The sequence below is a fragment of the Nilaparvata lugens genome, chromosome 3 (assembly GCF_014356525.2).
Source record: "Nilaparvata lugens isolate BPH chromosome 3, ASM1435652v1, whole genome shotgun sequence".
NCBI classification, from domain to species: Eukaryota; Metazoa; Arthropoda; class Insecta; order Hemiptera; family Delphacidae; genus Nilaparvata; species Nilaparvata lugens.
The window spans coordinates 16,870,542-16,888,191 of record NC_052506.1 but is presented as its reverse complement, the minus strand read 5'-3'; the positions used below and the strand labels follow the sequence as shown (position 1 = coordinate 16,888,191).

Sequence of the window (17,650 nt, the reverse complement as noted above, 5' to 3'; positions counted from 1 at the left end):
CATTTAACTAATGCTAATAAAGTGTCAGAAAGCGTTATAAATAACAACCATGTTTCCCATTCAATTTACTTTAATATATTTAATTTATTTAAATTTACTTTGTTAAAATAATTAAGGACTGAAAATTTTGTGATGTGAACAACTACAAGACTTAACCGATTTCGGACTATGTGTAACCTTATCTAAATTTGGGAGAGGAATAGCACAAGGATACATTATTTTTTCTCTCCCTATCACTTTTATGATGTACTTATCCTATGGATCAATCAACAAAGAATCAATAAAATTAATGCTGACAGTATGAAGTGAATGTAACAATATTTACCTCACACTTGAACTCTTCGCGTAGAACACGCATAACGTCTTCTAAACTGGACCGAGGAGCGTTGCTGTGAAGAACTTTCATAGTGTCGACGTATTCAATCGGAACCAGGTACTCAAGAGCACCGATGTGTTGACCCACTTTTATGTACACTCCTTTATTCGCTCTACACAATTCCAGGATTCTTTCAGCGGACTTCTTATGAACCTGAAAAAGGATCAAATACGATTCTTTCTCAATCGGGGATGGACATTTCTATTGATTATCATTCATTTCAATAAATATTCACAATAAACTCTAATGAAAAATCATTTCTGACCGCAATAATGTCACCCGCATTTTCTTAATCCAACAAATACTATCCAGCCAATCGATCTGGTTTTTGTTCAGCTACGAAAAAACATTAGATCTATGCAGAAAAATTTCGATCAGGAGCACAGGGGGGTCCAGGAGAGGGCATTTTTCGAAAATTTTGATGTAAAATCACACTACAGCTCAAACTATTGTCCTACAGACTTGAAACTTTGCAAAAATATTCTTCAAACATGCTAGACGCGCACTAAGAACGGATTTTGAGATATTTTGCCTCTAAGGGTTTCAAAGGATGAAAAAGGATCCTATAAGTAAGGTTATGAACATGGTAAGGTGAGTGCCATATGGAAATGAGATGATATTTATTTATTGACATGTGATATTCTAACATATGTTGTAATCATTGGAAATAACAAAGTAATATGATAGAAATTCAAAAAAGAACATCTGTTTTATTATTACTTTCTACCTGATTCCACTCAACCTCAATAATATTGTTCTGATAATTGATAAATATGTTTAATAATATTATTATTATTGATATAATAAAAGTATTGTTTTAATAATTAATTATTATCATTGATATAATAATAGTATTGTTTTGGTAATCAATAAATATTTTTATTTTACAAACTCTTTATAATTTGTAATAGTGAATGTGAAACAGCTGCATCAAAGAAATTATCTCAAAAACATATGTTTTGGAGAACCATAGTTTTGAACTTCGTTTTCCTGATGGAATGTATGAGCCTACTACACGTGGCATGTATTATTAATTTTCCAGCTAGAACAGTTTTTTGAGACTGCTAAATATACGTCTACAGTTTTATCAATTCTGTGTCGGCAATATGAAAACGCATGCAGTTAATATGTCTTTAAATAAAGGTGTTGATATCTACATGATAATTATTTTCTACCATTTTTATTTAATTAAAATTTCAAAATTATTCAAGCCTTGATAGAATGATTGACTCACTGTACAGTCAGTCGAAAATGTTAATATTGAAATGAGGGGTATTTTGGCAAGCTGAACAAAAAAGTAAGGTCCTATGCACCTTTTTGATATTATTTCTTCAAATGAAAAATGAGTTTTGTTGGTTGTCAAAACTCCCCCTGGAAGAGAACTATTCATTTTATCCTATCTTTTAGTAAAATAACAATGATTTCTGCATTGAATAACATCTATCTTGCCAACAAGAATCGAACTCTTTGTGAATTTAGATATGACCTACACTTTAGATTTATATAGATCTATTAATAAATTCATGGAAATTGAAGTACTTTTTTTCAGTTAGTTGATGAAATTGATTATCAATAGAGAAAATGATTATAATTTTATCAATACACAACTAATTCTGTATTGATAAAATTATTATCATTTTCTCTATTGATAATCAATTTCATCAACTAACTGAAAAAAAGTACTTCAATTTCCATGAATTTATTAATAGATCTATATAAATCTAAAGTGTAGGTCATATCTAAATTCACAAAGAGTTCGATTCTTGTTGGCAAGATAGATGTTATTCAATGCAGAAATCATTGTTATTTTACTAAAAGATAGGATAAAATGAATAGTTCTCTTCCAGGGGGAGTTTTGACAACCAACAAAACTCATTTTTCATTTGAAGAAATAATATCAAAAAGGTGCATAGGACCTTACTTTTTTGTTCAGCTTGCCAAAATACCCCTCATTTCAATATTAACATTTCGACTGACTGTACAGTGAGTCAATCATTCTATCAAGGCTTGAATAATTTTGAAATTTTAATTAAATAAAAATGGTAGAAAATAATTATCATGTAGATATCAACACCTTTATTTAAAGACATATTAACTGCATGCGTTTTCATATTGCCGAAAAATAATTCAAAATGGTACTCAGATTATATTTTTATTTATATTAAAAGTAGCCCTGAAGAAAAAAGACAAGCCTAACAAGTTATCTTTATACGTTTGTAATCTATTATATGTGTAATATGTTGATTCAGAACGATTTTGTTAGGTTATTCAATGAATTTGTATTCTGACTAATAATTGCATCCATTTGCAAGCTCGCAACCATTTGTATACTATTATATCTATACAACAATAAAGGAAAGAACTGGATTGTACACTGATTAAGCTGAAATATCGCAAATAGATTCCTAATTTACCGAGGATGGTTATAGGCCTATTTTTAATTAATCAAGATTTCAGTAGGTCAAGTTTTCAATTAGACCTTTGCGGAGCACGGGTTACCTGCTAGTCTATAATTGACCGAGCGAAGTGAGGTCTAAGATTCAAGTCGACGGTTCGGCATTTCTCTTAATGTTTAGATGTTTATATGTTGCGCATTTACGGCGAAACGCGATAATAGATTTTCATGAAATTTGACAGGTATGTTCCTTTTTTAATTTCGCGTCGACCTATATACAAGGTTTTTGGAAATTTTGCATTTCAAGGATAATATAAAAGGAAAACGGAGCCTCCTTCATACGCCAAATTAGAGTAAAAATCAGACTATAGAATCATTCATCATAAATCAGCTTACAAGTGATTACACAGATGTGTGGAGAAGCCAGTCTATTGCTAGGTCTACAGTTTCAATCAGGTACTTGTGGATGAGAATACTGCGTGAGGTCTAATGTTCACAGAACTACTAGTATTGTTAGATTGTATATTATATTAATCAATGAACTAATATGTGTATGAAATGATTAAAATAATTAAATGAATAGAAGAATGTGACCTTTTAATCACATTCTTCAATGCCAGGTCCACAATTTGACTCGAATATGCTTCGGCTTTGACTTAGGTATGTCTTTTATTAGTGTTTAGTGACTATATCAGTAATGAATGAATCAAGTATTTTAATTTTGTTTTTTAATTTTGCAACCGGTAAGGTGAAATCAACTTTAAACTTTCACTATTCCTTATAAATAAAAACAATTTTTCCCATTTAACAAATGCTGATAAAGTGTCAGAAAGCGTTATAAATAACAATCATGTTTCTCATTCAATTTACTTCAATATATTTAATTTATATAAATTTACTTTGTTAAAATAATCGAGGACTGAAAATTTTGTGATGTGAACAACTACAAGACTTATTTAACCTATTTCGGACTATGTGTAACCTTATCTAAATTTGGGAGAGGAATAGCACAAGGATACATTATTTTTTCTCTCCCTATCACTTTTATGATGTACTTATCCTATGGATCAATCAACAAAGAATCAATAAAATAATGCTGACAGTATGAAGTGAATGTCACAATATTTACCTCGCACTTGAGCTCTTCGCGTAGAACACGCATAACGTCTTCTAAACTGGACCGAGGAGCGTTGCTGTGAAGAACTTTCATAGTGTCGACGTATTCAATCGGAACCAGGTACTCAAGAGCACCGATGTGTGACCCACTTTTATGTACACTCCTTTATTCGCTCTACACAATTCCAGGATTCTTTCAGCGGACTTCTTATGAACCTGAAAAAGGATCAAATACGATTCTTTCTCAATCGGGGATGGACATTTCTATTGATTATCATTCATTTCAATAAATATTCACAATAAACTCTAATAAAAAATCATTTCTGACCGCAATAATGTCACCCGCATTTTCTTAATCCAACAAATACTATCCAGCCAATCGATCTGGTAGACTGTTCTTGACAGAGTCTCAAAGTCATATAGTATTTATTTGATGCTTACATCAACTTTATTTCATTGAAAAATCAGGTCCCATAACTGCGTCTTCAAACACAATAAATTTTCATTGGGATATCCTGAATGAACAAATAAAGTCGAACAAAATTGTTTTCAATATTTGATAAAATTACACCCGCATTTTTCTAATCCAACACATACTATCCAGCCAATCGATTTGGTAGACTGCTCTTGACAGAGTCTCATGTGACCTGGAACCTCAAAAGTGCTTCAGCCAGTAAGTAAATGAACTATAAATGTTTGAAGTAAGACAGTCGAAGGCCCATTGATGGCTCAGGCGAGATGGAACCTTCCCGCCTCAAGGAAGTCTCCACCAATAAAAAGCCATTCGAATTTACTTTTATACAAATTTTAAATTGAAATAATTTCGTAAAACAATTTGGTAAGTGATACAGTAATCAATTAGAGTCACTACTTCTTGTTTTTTCAAGTGCAATTAACCAATTTCATATTTTACCTGAGATCTAAGAGTACTGTATTCTTCCGAAGATTTTTCAATGTTCAGTCTTTTCACCTCATGGTAGAAATCTCTCTTATACATCTTCACTACATCAAATACCTGGAACATTAAAGTTCAGTAAAAACATGTATTATCAAATCTATGCATAGCGCTATTTTCATCTTTTGTTGACTGAAAAATAAAACGAGCTAAAGGATAACTAATGTACCGCAGGGCATGTACGAGTATAAAGTACAAAAAGACTGTCCGATTGATAGAATAGATTAGTAGTTTCAAAATAATTTATCTTCAGCAAGCTGTCAAAATGAATATAAATGATATGAATAATAGTTAGCTTACTGTTCTCTTCGATTTTTTTATTAACTGAATGAAATAGAAATACTATGAAGGTTTTTGGATCAAATGGTTTTTTATGAATGAAACTCAATACTAAATTACAAAATTTATAAAATAACGTAAGTACAAAGTAAGACAAAGAGTCTTAAAAAACTTATGACGGTCAATTTACACGTTCTACTAAACGAAATTATATGCGTTTATTTTTCTTCAACTTCACGAGTATATTTAAACTTCACTATTAGATTTAAAGTTCTGAATTTCGATCATTAATGTGCTTATTTCGACAGAATATTGAATAAGTGGCGGAAATTTTTAATAAATAAATGAATTTTTAGTTTTACATAAATCACTGTTTGGTCCAAAGTGCTGAATTTCGATCATAAAAGTGCTTATTTCGACAGAATATTGAATAAGGGCGGAAATTTTGAATAAATCAGGCGGCGTCTTGTAAAGAGTGTCAGTTTACTCAAAATATTAAATAATGAAATATAAATATTAGATAGCATTAATATGTAATTTTACAGTTAAATTCACTTACAGTTAAACCAGCACGTCCAAGACGTACAACAGCGAGAGAACCAACATCAAAATCGTTGTCAACCAAACTTTTACCCAGCACTAGGGCAGATGCTGTGGCCAGGCTATAACCAAAAACCTTTCTCATTTTCAAGCATCTACTTCTCACAAAACCTGTAACAAAAAGATAATTGAATACAGAATATAATATTGAGATATGATTATTATTTGATGGTTAATTATCCACATTTATCTATGCTAATACACATATCAATATGTGTAAATATGTGTATATATAGTAACGTTATATTATATTACAAAGTTACCAAAATATTACTAGTGATATTACAAAGTTACCACAATATTACTAATTTATAATAAATGGGCCTGCATTAAATTTCTATCTGGACGTATCAACATTTACCTCCATAATATTTTTCACTAAACTAGGTTCAATCAATAAATTTAAACAATATTATTGAGATTAAATGAAAAAGACTGAGAAATTGTCAAAAAAAATATATATATATCCATAACATTTTTCACTAAACTAGGTTCAATCAATAAATTTAAACAATATTATTGAGATTAAATGAAAAAGACTGAGAAATTGTCAGATACATCTTGCATGTTATATTTCTTTCAATATTAAATAAGCCCAACAAGTAAAAATATAAATCTGAGTACCGTTTTGAATTATTTTGCACGACATGTTTCGGCTACTGTAGCCGTGAAAAATAATTCAAAATGGTACTCAGATTTATATTTTATTTATATTAAAAGTAGCCCTGAAGAAAAAAGACAAGCCTAACAAGTTATCTTTATACGTTTGTAATCTATTATATGTGTAATATGTTGATTCAGAACGATTTTGTTAGGTTATTCAATGAATTTGTATTCTGACTAATAATTGCATCCATTTGCAAGCTCGCAACCATTTGTATACTATTATATCTATACAACAATAAAGGAAAGAACTGGATTGTACACTGATTAAGCTGAAATAGATTCCTAATCGCAAATAGATTCCTAATTTACCGAGGATGGTTATAGGCCTATTTTTAATTAATCAAGATTTCAGTAGGTCAAGTTTTCAATTAGACCTTTGCGGAGCACGGGTTACCTGCTAGTCTATAATTGACCGAGCGAAGTGAGGTCTAAGATTCAAGTCGACGGTTCGGCATTTCTCTTAATGTTTAGATGTTTATATGTTGCGCATTTACGGCGAAACGCGATAATAGATTTTCATGAAATTTGACAGGTATGTTCCTTTTTTAATTTCGCGTCGACCTATATACAAGGTTTTTGGAAATTTTGCATTTCAAGGATAATATAAAAGGAAAACGGAGCCTCCTTCATACGCCAATATTAGAGTAAAAATCAGACTATAGAATCATTCATCATAAATCAGCTTACAAGTGATTACACAGATGTGTGGAGAAGCCAGTCTATTGCTAGGTCTACAGTTTCAATCAGGTACTTGTGGATGAGAATACTGCGTGAGGTCTAATGTTCACAGAACTACTAGTATTGTTAGATTGTATATTATATTAATCAATGAACTAATATGTGTATGAAATGATTAAAATAATTAAATGAATAGAAGAATGTGACCTTTTAATCACATTCTTCAATGCCAGGTCCACAATTTGACTCGAATATGCTTCGGCTTTGACTTAGGTATGTCTTTTATTAGTGTTTAGTGACTATATCAGTAATGAATGAATCAAGTATTTTAATTTTGTTTTTTAATTTTGCAACCGGTAAGGTGAAATCAACTTTAAACTTTCACTATTCCTTATAAATAAAAACAATTTTTCCCATTTAACAAATGCTGATAAAGTGTCAGAAAGCGTTATAAATAACAATCATGTTTCTCATTCAATTTACTTCAATATATTTAATTTATATAAATTTACTTTGTTAAAATAATCGAGGACTGAAAATTTTGTGATGTGAACAACTACAAGACTTATTTAACCTATTTCGGACTATGTGTAACCTTATCTAAATTTGGGAGAGGAATAGCACAAGGATACATTATTTTTTCTCTCCCTATCACTTTTATGATGTACTTATCCTATGGATCAATCAACAAAGAATCAATAAAATTAATGCTGACAGTATGAAGTGAATGTCACAATATTTACCTCGCACTTGAGCTCTTCGCGTAGAACACGCATAACGTCTTCTAAACTGGACCGAGGAGCGTTGCTGTGAAGAACTTTCATAGTGTCGACGTATTCAATCGGAACCAGGTACTCAAGAGCACCGATGTGTTGACCCACTTTTATGTACACTCCTTTATTCGCTCTACACAATTCCAGGATTCTTTCAGCGGACTTCTTATGAACCTGAAAAAGGATCAAATACGATTCTTTCTCAATCGGGGATGGACATTTCTATTGATTATCATTCATTTCAATAAATATTCACAATAAACTCTAATAAAAAATCATTTCTGACCGCAATAATGTCACCCGCATTTTCTTAATCCAACAAATACTATCCAGCCAATCGATCTGGTAGACTGTTCTTGACAGAGTCTCAAAGTCATATAGTATTTATTTGATGCTTACATCAACTTTATTTCATTGAAAAATCAGGTCCCATAACTGCGTCTTCAAACACAATAAATTTTCATTGGGATATCCTGAATGAACAAATAAAGTCGAACAAAATTGTTTTCAATATTTGATAAAATTACACCCGCATTTTTCTAATCCAACACATACTATCCAGCCAATCGATTTGGTAGACTGCTCTTGACAGAGTCTCATGTGACCTGGAACCTCAAAAGTGCTTCAGCCAGTAAGTAAATGAACTATAAATGTTTGAAGTAAGACAGTCGAAGGCCCATTGATGGCTCAGGCGAGATGGAACCTTCCCGCCTCAAGGAAGTCTCCACCAATAAAAAGCCATTCGAATTTACTTTTATACAAATTTTAAATTGAAATAATTTCGTAAAACAATTTGGTAAGTGATACAGTAATCAATTAGAGTCACTACTTCTTGTTTTTTCAAGTGCAATTAACCAATTTCATATTTTACCTGAGATCTAAGAGTACTGTATTCTTCCGAAGATTTTTCAATGTTCAGTCTTTTCACCTCATGGTAGAAATCTCTCTTATACATCTTCACTACATCAAATACCTGGAACATCAAAGTTCAGTAAAAACATGTATTATCAAATCTATGCATAGCGGTATTTTCATCTTTTGTTGACTGAAAAATAAAACGAGCTAAAGGATAACTAATGTACCGCAGGGCATGTACGGCATATAAAGTACAAAAGACTGTCCGATTGATAGAATAGATTAGTAGTTTCAAAATAATTTATCTTCAGCAAGCTGTCAAAATGAATATAAATGATATGAATAATAGTTAGCTTACTGTTCTCTTCGATTTTTTTATTAACTGAATGAAATACTATGAAGGTTTTTGGATCAAATGGTTTTTTTATGAATGAAACTCGATACTAAATTACAAAATTTATAAAATAACGAAAGTACAAAGTAAGACAAAGAGTCTTAAAAAACTTATGACGGTCAATTTACACGTTCTACTAAACGAAATTATATGCGTTTATTTTTCTTCAACTTCACGAGTATATTTAAACTTCACTATTAGATCTAAAGTTCTGAATTTCGATCATTAAAGTGCTTATTTCGACAGAATATTGAATAAGTGGCGGAAATTGTTAATAAATAAATGAATTTTACATAAATCACTGTTTGGTCCAAAGTGCTGAATTTCGATCATAAAAGTGCTTATTTCGACAGAATATTGAATAAGGGCGGAAATTTTGAATAAATCAGGCGGCGTCTTGTAAAGAGTGTCAGTTTACTCAAAATATTAAATAATGAAATATAAATATTAGATAGCATTAATATGTAATTTTACAGTTAAATTCACTTACAGTTAAACCAGCACGTCCAAGACGTACAACAGCGAGAGAACCAACATCAAAATCGTTGTCAACCAAACTTTTACCCAGCACTAGGGCAGATGCTGTGGCCAGGCTATAACCAAAAACCTTTTTCATTTTCAAGCATCTACTTCTCACAAAACCTGTAACAAAAATATAATTGAATACAGAATATAATATTGAGATATGATTATTATTTGATGGTTAATTATCCACATTTATCTATGCTAATACACATATCAATATGTGTAAATATGTGTATATATAGTAACGTTATATTATATTACAAAGTTACCAAAATATTACTAGTGATATTACAAAGTTACCACAATATTACTAATTTATAATAAATGGGCCTGCATTAAATTTCTATCTGGACGTATCAACATTTACCTCCATAATATTTTTCACTAAACTAGGTTCAATCAATAAATTTAAACAATATTATTGAGATTAAATGAAAAAGACTGAGAAATTGTCAAAAAAAAATATATATATATCCATAACATTTTTCACTAAACTAGGTTCAATCAATAAATTTAAACAATATTATTGAGATTAAATGAAAAAGACTGAGAAATTGTCAAAAAAAAATATTGAGAATTAATAAGTTCCTAGATAAAACGACCAATAAGCTTAAATAATAATATTATAACCTGCCAGAAAACGAATTTATGCATAAAAATCTACAAATTAATGACTTATTAACTAATTACTAAAACGTAATTAATAACTAAAAGTAACTAATTTCAATTGAAACTAATTATTTACAAAGTCTATGAGAAAATTGTAGTAGTTGAAGATTGAAAAGTGATTGATGAGTACTAGTAATGAGTTTCATAATCTTTCAATGTTGTTATCCTATAAGCTTTCAAAACATGCATTAAATTCTTTACAAAAAAATCCATACCAAATTAAACCACGATAATTGAAGACATTAAAGTACGTATATCCAATGAAATCATCCGCGTTTTACCGCAATTATGTTGACTTGACTCTAGTTTGAATACTACTACTAATAATTTAATACTGCTAAGGCACTTGATTAATCAAGCAGAAGAAATACTTTCGTTTTTGTTTTGAATGGATGGCATGAATAGAAAATAGAAGGCTACTCAGATCGTTGAATAGGTTTCAAGGTCTAAACATCATTCATCAACAAGTCTACCTGAAATGCTTGTGTGGGCTGGAACAATAAAAACAATTCTAAAGATTCAATTATTCAGAATTTGAAAACGAGTAACAAAACTATAATAAAGTGTACGATGGGGATTGAACTCTTCTGATTAGTAATTCCAACAGTTTGTTCATTTTTATCCTGAAACCTTGACTCTTTATTCAGATAATAATTTTATTCTGATTAAGCTTTTCTATATTTCAAGTCTAATGCCCAGTTCCACCAAGCTTGGTCAAGACACTTGAAAATAATCAGACCGGGTGAGCTTGAAAAGTGTGAACTGGAATTATAAATGATGGATATTGCCATAGAAATAATATATTTCAAAGCACTCGTTTTAAACTGTACCTGATATGACCAAACTCAAATGTGTTGACGGAGCTTGGTGAAACAGGGAATCTTAGAAGAAGGCTGTAAGCTACAATTGATAGGTATCTGATATTTCGACTCAAGTTTTACAGAAAGAGGTCTGGACACGCGCCCACATTGATGAGCCTGAGCTACTCCAACCTTCTCCCACCTTATATTGAATCCATAGATAGAAAAAGTCTGTTCATTTCAAAATTGAAGCATTATTTATAACAAAAACATTATTACACAATCTCGGAATATGTTCAAGTACATACTTTTCAGCATATTATACTGCTTGATCATACTGCTTTGGTCACCCCTAGACACCATATTATGGATGGAGCACTAAAATCTGACAATTTACCAGTCAATGTAGCAGAGAATAAACTAAAACTAACTAAAATGAGAGATGAGTGGATCTACAGCTTCAGTTGGGTTTCGAACCAATGGGAAACTATTTTGAAACCTCGTTGTTCGTACAAATGGTATTTGGAGGAGATCGGCTCTCAAATTGAGAGTAGCAGGCGAATGGTTATTAATTTATCTGGAGTTTTCAACTTAAATATCACTATAGACAGCAAAGCTGACATCTTTGAAAACAGAAAAATTAAGGTAGAGGTTTAAAGTTTGGTTCAAGAGGCTTGAACAATCTTGGTAAAGAGGGTTTACGGAGGACTCTCTTCATGGGTTACATTGGTTTTTTTAGTCACATACCATATTAAATTTTTCTGACGCAGTCTGTCAGGCTGGTTAGGGATTGGCAAGAGCAGGCGGCGTTGAGAATTGGTAACTCATGTTGTCATTAGTTAAATATCTACAGTAGTAGTATACAACCCTATTGTTATAGAATATAGCTGACTATGCATTGTCTCCTTTATCTCTCAATTAATTAGTTTTAGTCAGTTCTACTCAATCACTTGAAAAGAGCACTCGGCTCCCGAAATTCTTTAATTCGGTATTCTTTGTAGTTGTAGTGTTAACAAAGTTTCAATTTTTAAAAACTCAGTCGTGTCGTCCAATCACTTAACTAGCGCTCGAACTTACGCCGCGGGAAGTTTTATCGTTGTATCCATCCACGTTCATTCAACTCGGATACAATACTTTTTATCTTGTGCAACGAAAAAACTTTGAGTTTCACCTCTTCATCCGCGAACCAACCCATATTTTTTTATTTCTCCAATGCAATGAGAAACTCATAGTGAAAGTGACTCGACTTAATCTACACCCCACTCAACTACAAAATTATTCTCCAACGAGAAAACAAAGTCAAGTGTTATCAGAGTAAACTAAAACTTTCAAAAATTTCTTTAACAAGAATAAACCAGTGTCGATAAGTGTAAATCAACACAAACAACAAAAACGAAGTACTTCTCAATGGAGAACCATCATCAAGCTGTTATCACCATCACGCTGTAACCGTATCCAGCCTCGCAGTTAGTTCAACTCCACGCTGGCCACCGCAGGAGACTAGAGGACTCTACAGAGGGACTGAGATCTCGCCACCTATAGGAGGATTCCTGCTGTCCTAATATCATCTGAAGGAGAAGACGACACCGACGCCGACGCCGCTGACGACAACCGGAACATCACCCACCAACCTCAATCGACAGTAACAATGTTTGTTCTTCTGATGCTGTGGCGTTGCTAACACCAGCAAACCCGAGATATAGATTGACTGATCTAAGTAAAACATCAGGCATCACTCCTATCAAAATTCAGGACTCATTCGTAATAAATGAAACCTTCACATACATGCATAATATACATTTAAACATGTTGCGTATTGAATTAAAAACAATCAAAAGAATATTCACTTTGAGTAAACACAATATCGATCAAGGCCGTCTAGACATCATAACAATGCATTTAAAATATACAGAAATAAAACTAGATCACATCAATATCAGCAAAAATAGAAATAAGCGTGGACTTTTCAATGGACTTGGCTCTGCTATTTCATGGGTAACCGGTAACATGGATGCGAACGACAAAGAAAAATACGACAAAATATTATTTCAAGTTCAGTCAAACGAATACCGCTTACAGCATAATAATTGAGAATCAATTTTCAGTTAACAAAAGGCTCATTGACGATTTTAATGCTGACTTGAAAAAGATTAATGCGAATAATTTGAAAATTATTTCAAAACTCTCTCAAATGAAACTACGGCTGTACAGCTGAACCAGCAATTTCCCTTTTATTTAGCTAATTAAGTTTGCTCTTTAATAAAATAAGTGATTTAGATACTAGTTTGGAATTTTGTAAATCAAATATTCTACATTCTAGTATATTATCCCATAAGGAAATAAATCATATTATTTCTGAATCTAATGTAAAATTGATTTCTAAAAAGCCAGAAGTGTTATGGCAATTAGCAAAGGTACACTGCTCAGTATAATATACTGTGAAAGTCAGAGTGGTGTAAGTCATTTTTTTTTTCGAGTTAAGTCCAGTCATGGGTTCTAGAACTATTAATCTATTACTAGAAGAGTGGTGTAAGTCATATGGTTCAAGGAACTGTCCAGAGAGAGTCATAATCATTATAGTGTTCAGAGTGGTGCATGTAATTAAACATACCTACAAAAATGTTGATTATTTTCTTGGTCAAATCAATAGTCATTAGTGAGAACAATACATGCTTGTGGCCCTAAAAACATTGAATTCATCACCTTCTCACTTGGGAATTGAGTGAATAGCTTCTACTAAAACCTTTAATTTCTCAGAAGAAGGTTGATATGACTTACACCACTTTAATTTCACAGGCTCAAATATATATCCTACTTTATAGAATTCCCTTTAAAATCACCTACTTATGAAACCTTCTTCTTATTATCCTATCCTGTTTATCGTAATACTGAAGTTACCACCATTCATGAATATCCTTCTCTTATCTGAGATATGACGAAATTCTATCTGGTAAATGTGAATTTTTGTGTGACAACTACTACTGCAGAAATGTGACAGTGATAAAAAATAAGTGTATAAGTGAAGTGTTAAGAGATAAGAAATTAGAACACTGTAAACAATAAATTAGTAATTAATGATTCTGGTTCTTTGGTGAAATTCATTCCAATTATCAATCAATATCTACTGTACAAAATTGACAAAGCTATTATTCTATCAGACAAAAAGAACACTACATTTTATCCAAAATCAACTCAATTATTGTATCTTAATAAGTCAGAACAGTTATTCGAACATCCTAAAATACATGAGTATTGGGAAAGTGATATATCAATCCCATCTGAAGTTCCATTTCGTAAATTGAAAACAAACTTTTCATTTGATATTATTCATGTTCATGAAGCAAATATTAAGATTGAACCACTACTAGCAATAGAAGAACTTAGCATTGCAAAAGACGATACTTTTTATATTTGGATTTTTATTATATGTTTTATTGTTATTATTAGTATATTTATTGTATTTAAATTCTATAACTTTATTAAATAATTGTAGAAACCATGTTAATGTAGTAACAACTTCGCGAGCCCCAACATTTTGTTCTTGGGCCTTGCCTCCAAACCCAAAATTCTGATCGCTGAGGACAGCTTCAGTGTAGGGGTGGAGGAGTTGAATATCTAGAGTAGTAGTATACAACCCTATTGTTATACAATATAGCTGACTATGCATTGTCTTCTTTATGTCTAAAATAGTTTTAGTCAGTTCTACTCAATCACTTGACGAGAGCACTCGGCTCCCGAAATTCTTTAATTCGGTTTTCTTTGTAGTTGTAGTGTTAATAAAGTTCCAATTTTTAAAAACTCAGTCGTGTCGTCCAATCACTTTATTGTTGATAAACTCACTCAAGCTGTTAACTCTTTTCAATAAGCCACACTGTGTGATTGCATTTTTGAAACTGTTGTTACCAGGCAGTCTGAAGAGAAACATCTTTATGACTAGTGCTGGGAAACAGTCATTTACTTCGGAAAGTTTATAACTGGGTACGTCGATATTCACCCTTCTTCTAGTTCATTGATCATAAATCTGATCTCTTACGGTGAAGGATGCCTGATGAGTCTTGATATACAGGAGTAATACCAAGATACATTGTCCATAGACTGTGTGTAGACCCAGTCGAAGGAAGATGGGCTTGCTATGGTCATCAAAATCACTGTATATCAATGTTTGCAGAGCTTTCTTTTGTAACTTAGAAGCAAGATGTCCTTCATATGAGCTGAATGTCCGCAGAGCAGGATGCATACTGGATGTGACTGTTAAAAACTGAGTGGTGCTGTACAGCATCAACAGATGCTGAATGTTGAGTTTGTTTCTAATTCTTTAAATAGGTTTATAACTCTAATTAACTTCGTAGATGCCTCCCTAGTGAAATCTAACCCAAGGTGTGATGTGGACTGTGCTAATAGATGGATGGCACCAGGCCTTTTATATGGTGTCTCTAACGGTGCATGCAGGATACCAGGCGCCCTGCTGTAGTATTTAGCCTTGCCTGAGCATGTGGGGCTCTGTCTGAGTCGACTCTACTTTCCTAGCTGTTTGTGGGAACCACATGAACAAATAAAAATACCTTAAGGCAACTCCAGAAGTTGCTTTGCCTTCAAACCCATCGGGATCTGCCCCATCAATCTGAAATGGGTGCTTCAAAAACACAGAAGGTTTCCTTGCACTCTTATGTAGAGGCTATCAACATTGAAAAAAACTTCTACTGATCACGACATAGATGACGTAGAATTAATCACACCATCCCAACTAGAGAGAGAAGATGAGCTTCTCAGAAGTCCAGAAAAACAAGAATGCGCAGGAATGTTGAGGATGCAATAGAGCAGCTGAGCAGTTTGCGGGTGAAGAGACCTAACCTCACCACTGCTCAAACAAGGGCGGCCATTCAGACAAATCTGAGAGAGGTAAAGATTTTAACCCTGCAAAGTTTCGGAGGGGCAAAATCCAAGAGACCAGAGATGGATGAAACTCCGTGCACAAAGGTGGATTGAGAGGCTGAGTCGAGGGTGACCATGCGCCCTAGTGGCAATTTGGCGATTCTTCCCTCAGCGGAAGGACCTACAAAAAAGCCAGTCGTGAAACTCACATAGGACATGAGGACCAATCAATCTGAAGAGAATGCCAAGCATATCATATTGAATTGCAAGAGACTAGTGGCAAGGAGAAGAGCTCTGTTTGGCTGCAAGCAATCAGGTGATGAATGGGATGTTAGTATAGGGAAAAAACTCATGGATCTTGTAAAGAACACGGGTATTGGTTTGCCCAACTAACGTTCTTGGGACACATAATAAGCTTCGGTTAACGTATGAGGTTTTTTGAACCTTTGGATCCTTGAATTCGTGTTTTCAAACATAATGTATAGTTTTGTAGATACATTGTATTCTTTTCCTAGCTCAGCTTGTTATCAACAGTAAAGCCCAGGAGAGAAACCGGTGCAGCATTTGGACAAGCCAACTAATTATGTTGAATAACATTACTAATCAATTAAAATCTACAAAATAAGATATTTTAATTTATAATTCGAAAATTTCATACCTGTCTGCAAATTTCACCAATAGACTATTATTAATCTTTCATGACCGGAGCATTCAGTGAAAGAAAATAATGGAAATAAACATTGATAAGCATTAGCCTACTAGGATTAAAGGTGCTAAAAGTTTCAACGATATAAATTTTTGAGAGACAAACACATTTTACACTATCATGTTCTACTGTTATATAATCGCAATTGCACAAAAATGTTTCACAACAAATAGAAATACACTTTACACAATCATACTTAGGTCTATTATTATTATAACCTATAAAGACATAACCTTGAATTAACACACAGAGAATAGAAGAAGAAGAAGACAGTAAAGAGGAAGAAGAAGAAAGATTCCTTCTACTTTTGTGAAGGGTCGCCGAGAACCGCCAGCCCATAAAACCACCACAACAAAAAAAAAAGAGAAACAATTGTAAAACTGGGACGACGACAAACTAGGTCTTTTTTCGATCCAGCTTGTCGCTTCACGCACACGACAAGCTTGGTTTACTCGCGGAAAAGGGTGTAAACTCTGTTCTGTAAGTCTTGTAAATAAATAAATAAAGTTGAATAACACAACATTGAACAAACTTTACCTTAATTGATCACTAGACAACAAATCCAACCAATAAAAGCAAAAGAATGAGCCCAAACTTGATTATAGCGAGGTCCACGTTATAATGACAGTATTTGATGAACTTTGGTTTTGCTATCCTTGTCTATCATTCGACAAAGCTGGTGGTACTATCCTTTTCTAGGTCTACAACGATGCCAATTATGTTTTTGACAGTGTAGAAAAATAATAAATTAATGCAGAGAATCGGCATTCCTATTCTTCTATCTTTATCCACTGCCATTATAACGTGGACCTCACTATAGAAATAGTACCTACATTATAAGTACTCACTCTTAAACAGAAGAAAAACACAGTATTTTGAATTGAATTTAAAACTGAAGGTACGATTCCTTGCACACGTCTCGAGGGGGCCGCAGAATTGGAAATATCTGGAACTCAAAATATCAATGTTAAAATGTATTATGCTTGAAAAC

The 17,650-nt window shown here is 32.7% G+C and overlaps 2 protein-coding genes across 2 annotated transcripts in view; both read right to left on the bottom strand.

Moving 5' to 3' along the window:
- The window catches only part of LOC111049873 (aarF domain-containing kinase 1), a 17,394-nt gene extending 11,561 nt beyond the window's left edge, over positions 1-5,833 (bottom strand). Inside the window, exons 1-3 of the mRNA XM_039423101.1 lie at positions 5,681-5,833; positions 4,801-4,902; positions 326-529 (exon numbers count right to left, since the gene is read on the bottom strand). Of these exons, the coding sequence (XP_039279035.1) occupies positions 326-529; positions 4,801-4,902; positions 5,681-5,806 (432 nt within the window). The 5' untranslated portion in view covers positions 5,807-5,833. The remainder of the gene's footprint in view (positions 1-325; positions 530-4,800; positions 4,903-5,680) is intronic.
- LOC120350197 (aarF domain-containing kinase 1-like) lies at positions 5,824-17,650 on the bottom strand. The gene is made up of 5 exons (XM_039422717.1): positions 17,508-17,650; positions 9,578-9,729; positions 8,710-8,811; positions 7,809-8,012; positions 5,824-5,832 (listed from the first exon to the last, which is right to left on the bottom strand). The coding sequence occupies exons 2-5, from the start codon at positions 9,701-9,703 to the stop codon at positions 5,824-5,826; spliced, it is 441 nt and encodes a 146-aa protein (XP_039278651.1). The 5' UTR covers positions 9,704-9,729; positions 17,508-17,650.

Coding starts and splice junctions, on each gene's coding strand:
- LOC120350197 (XM_039422717.1), bottom strand. CDS start 9,703: ATGAAAAAGGTTTTTGGTTATAGCCTGGCCACAGCATCTGCCCTAGTG. Junction 8,812..9,577: donor TTGGACGTGCTGGTTTAACT/GTAAGTGAATTT, acceptor TTGATGTTCCAG/GTATTTGATGTAGTGAAGAT. Junction 8,013..8,709: donor ACAGTACTCTTAGATCTCAG/GTAAAATATGAA, acceptor ATCCTTTTTCAG/GTTCATAAGAAGTCCGCTGA.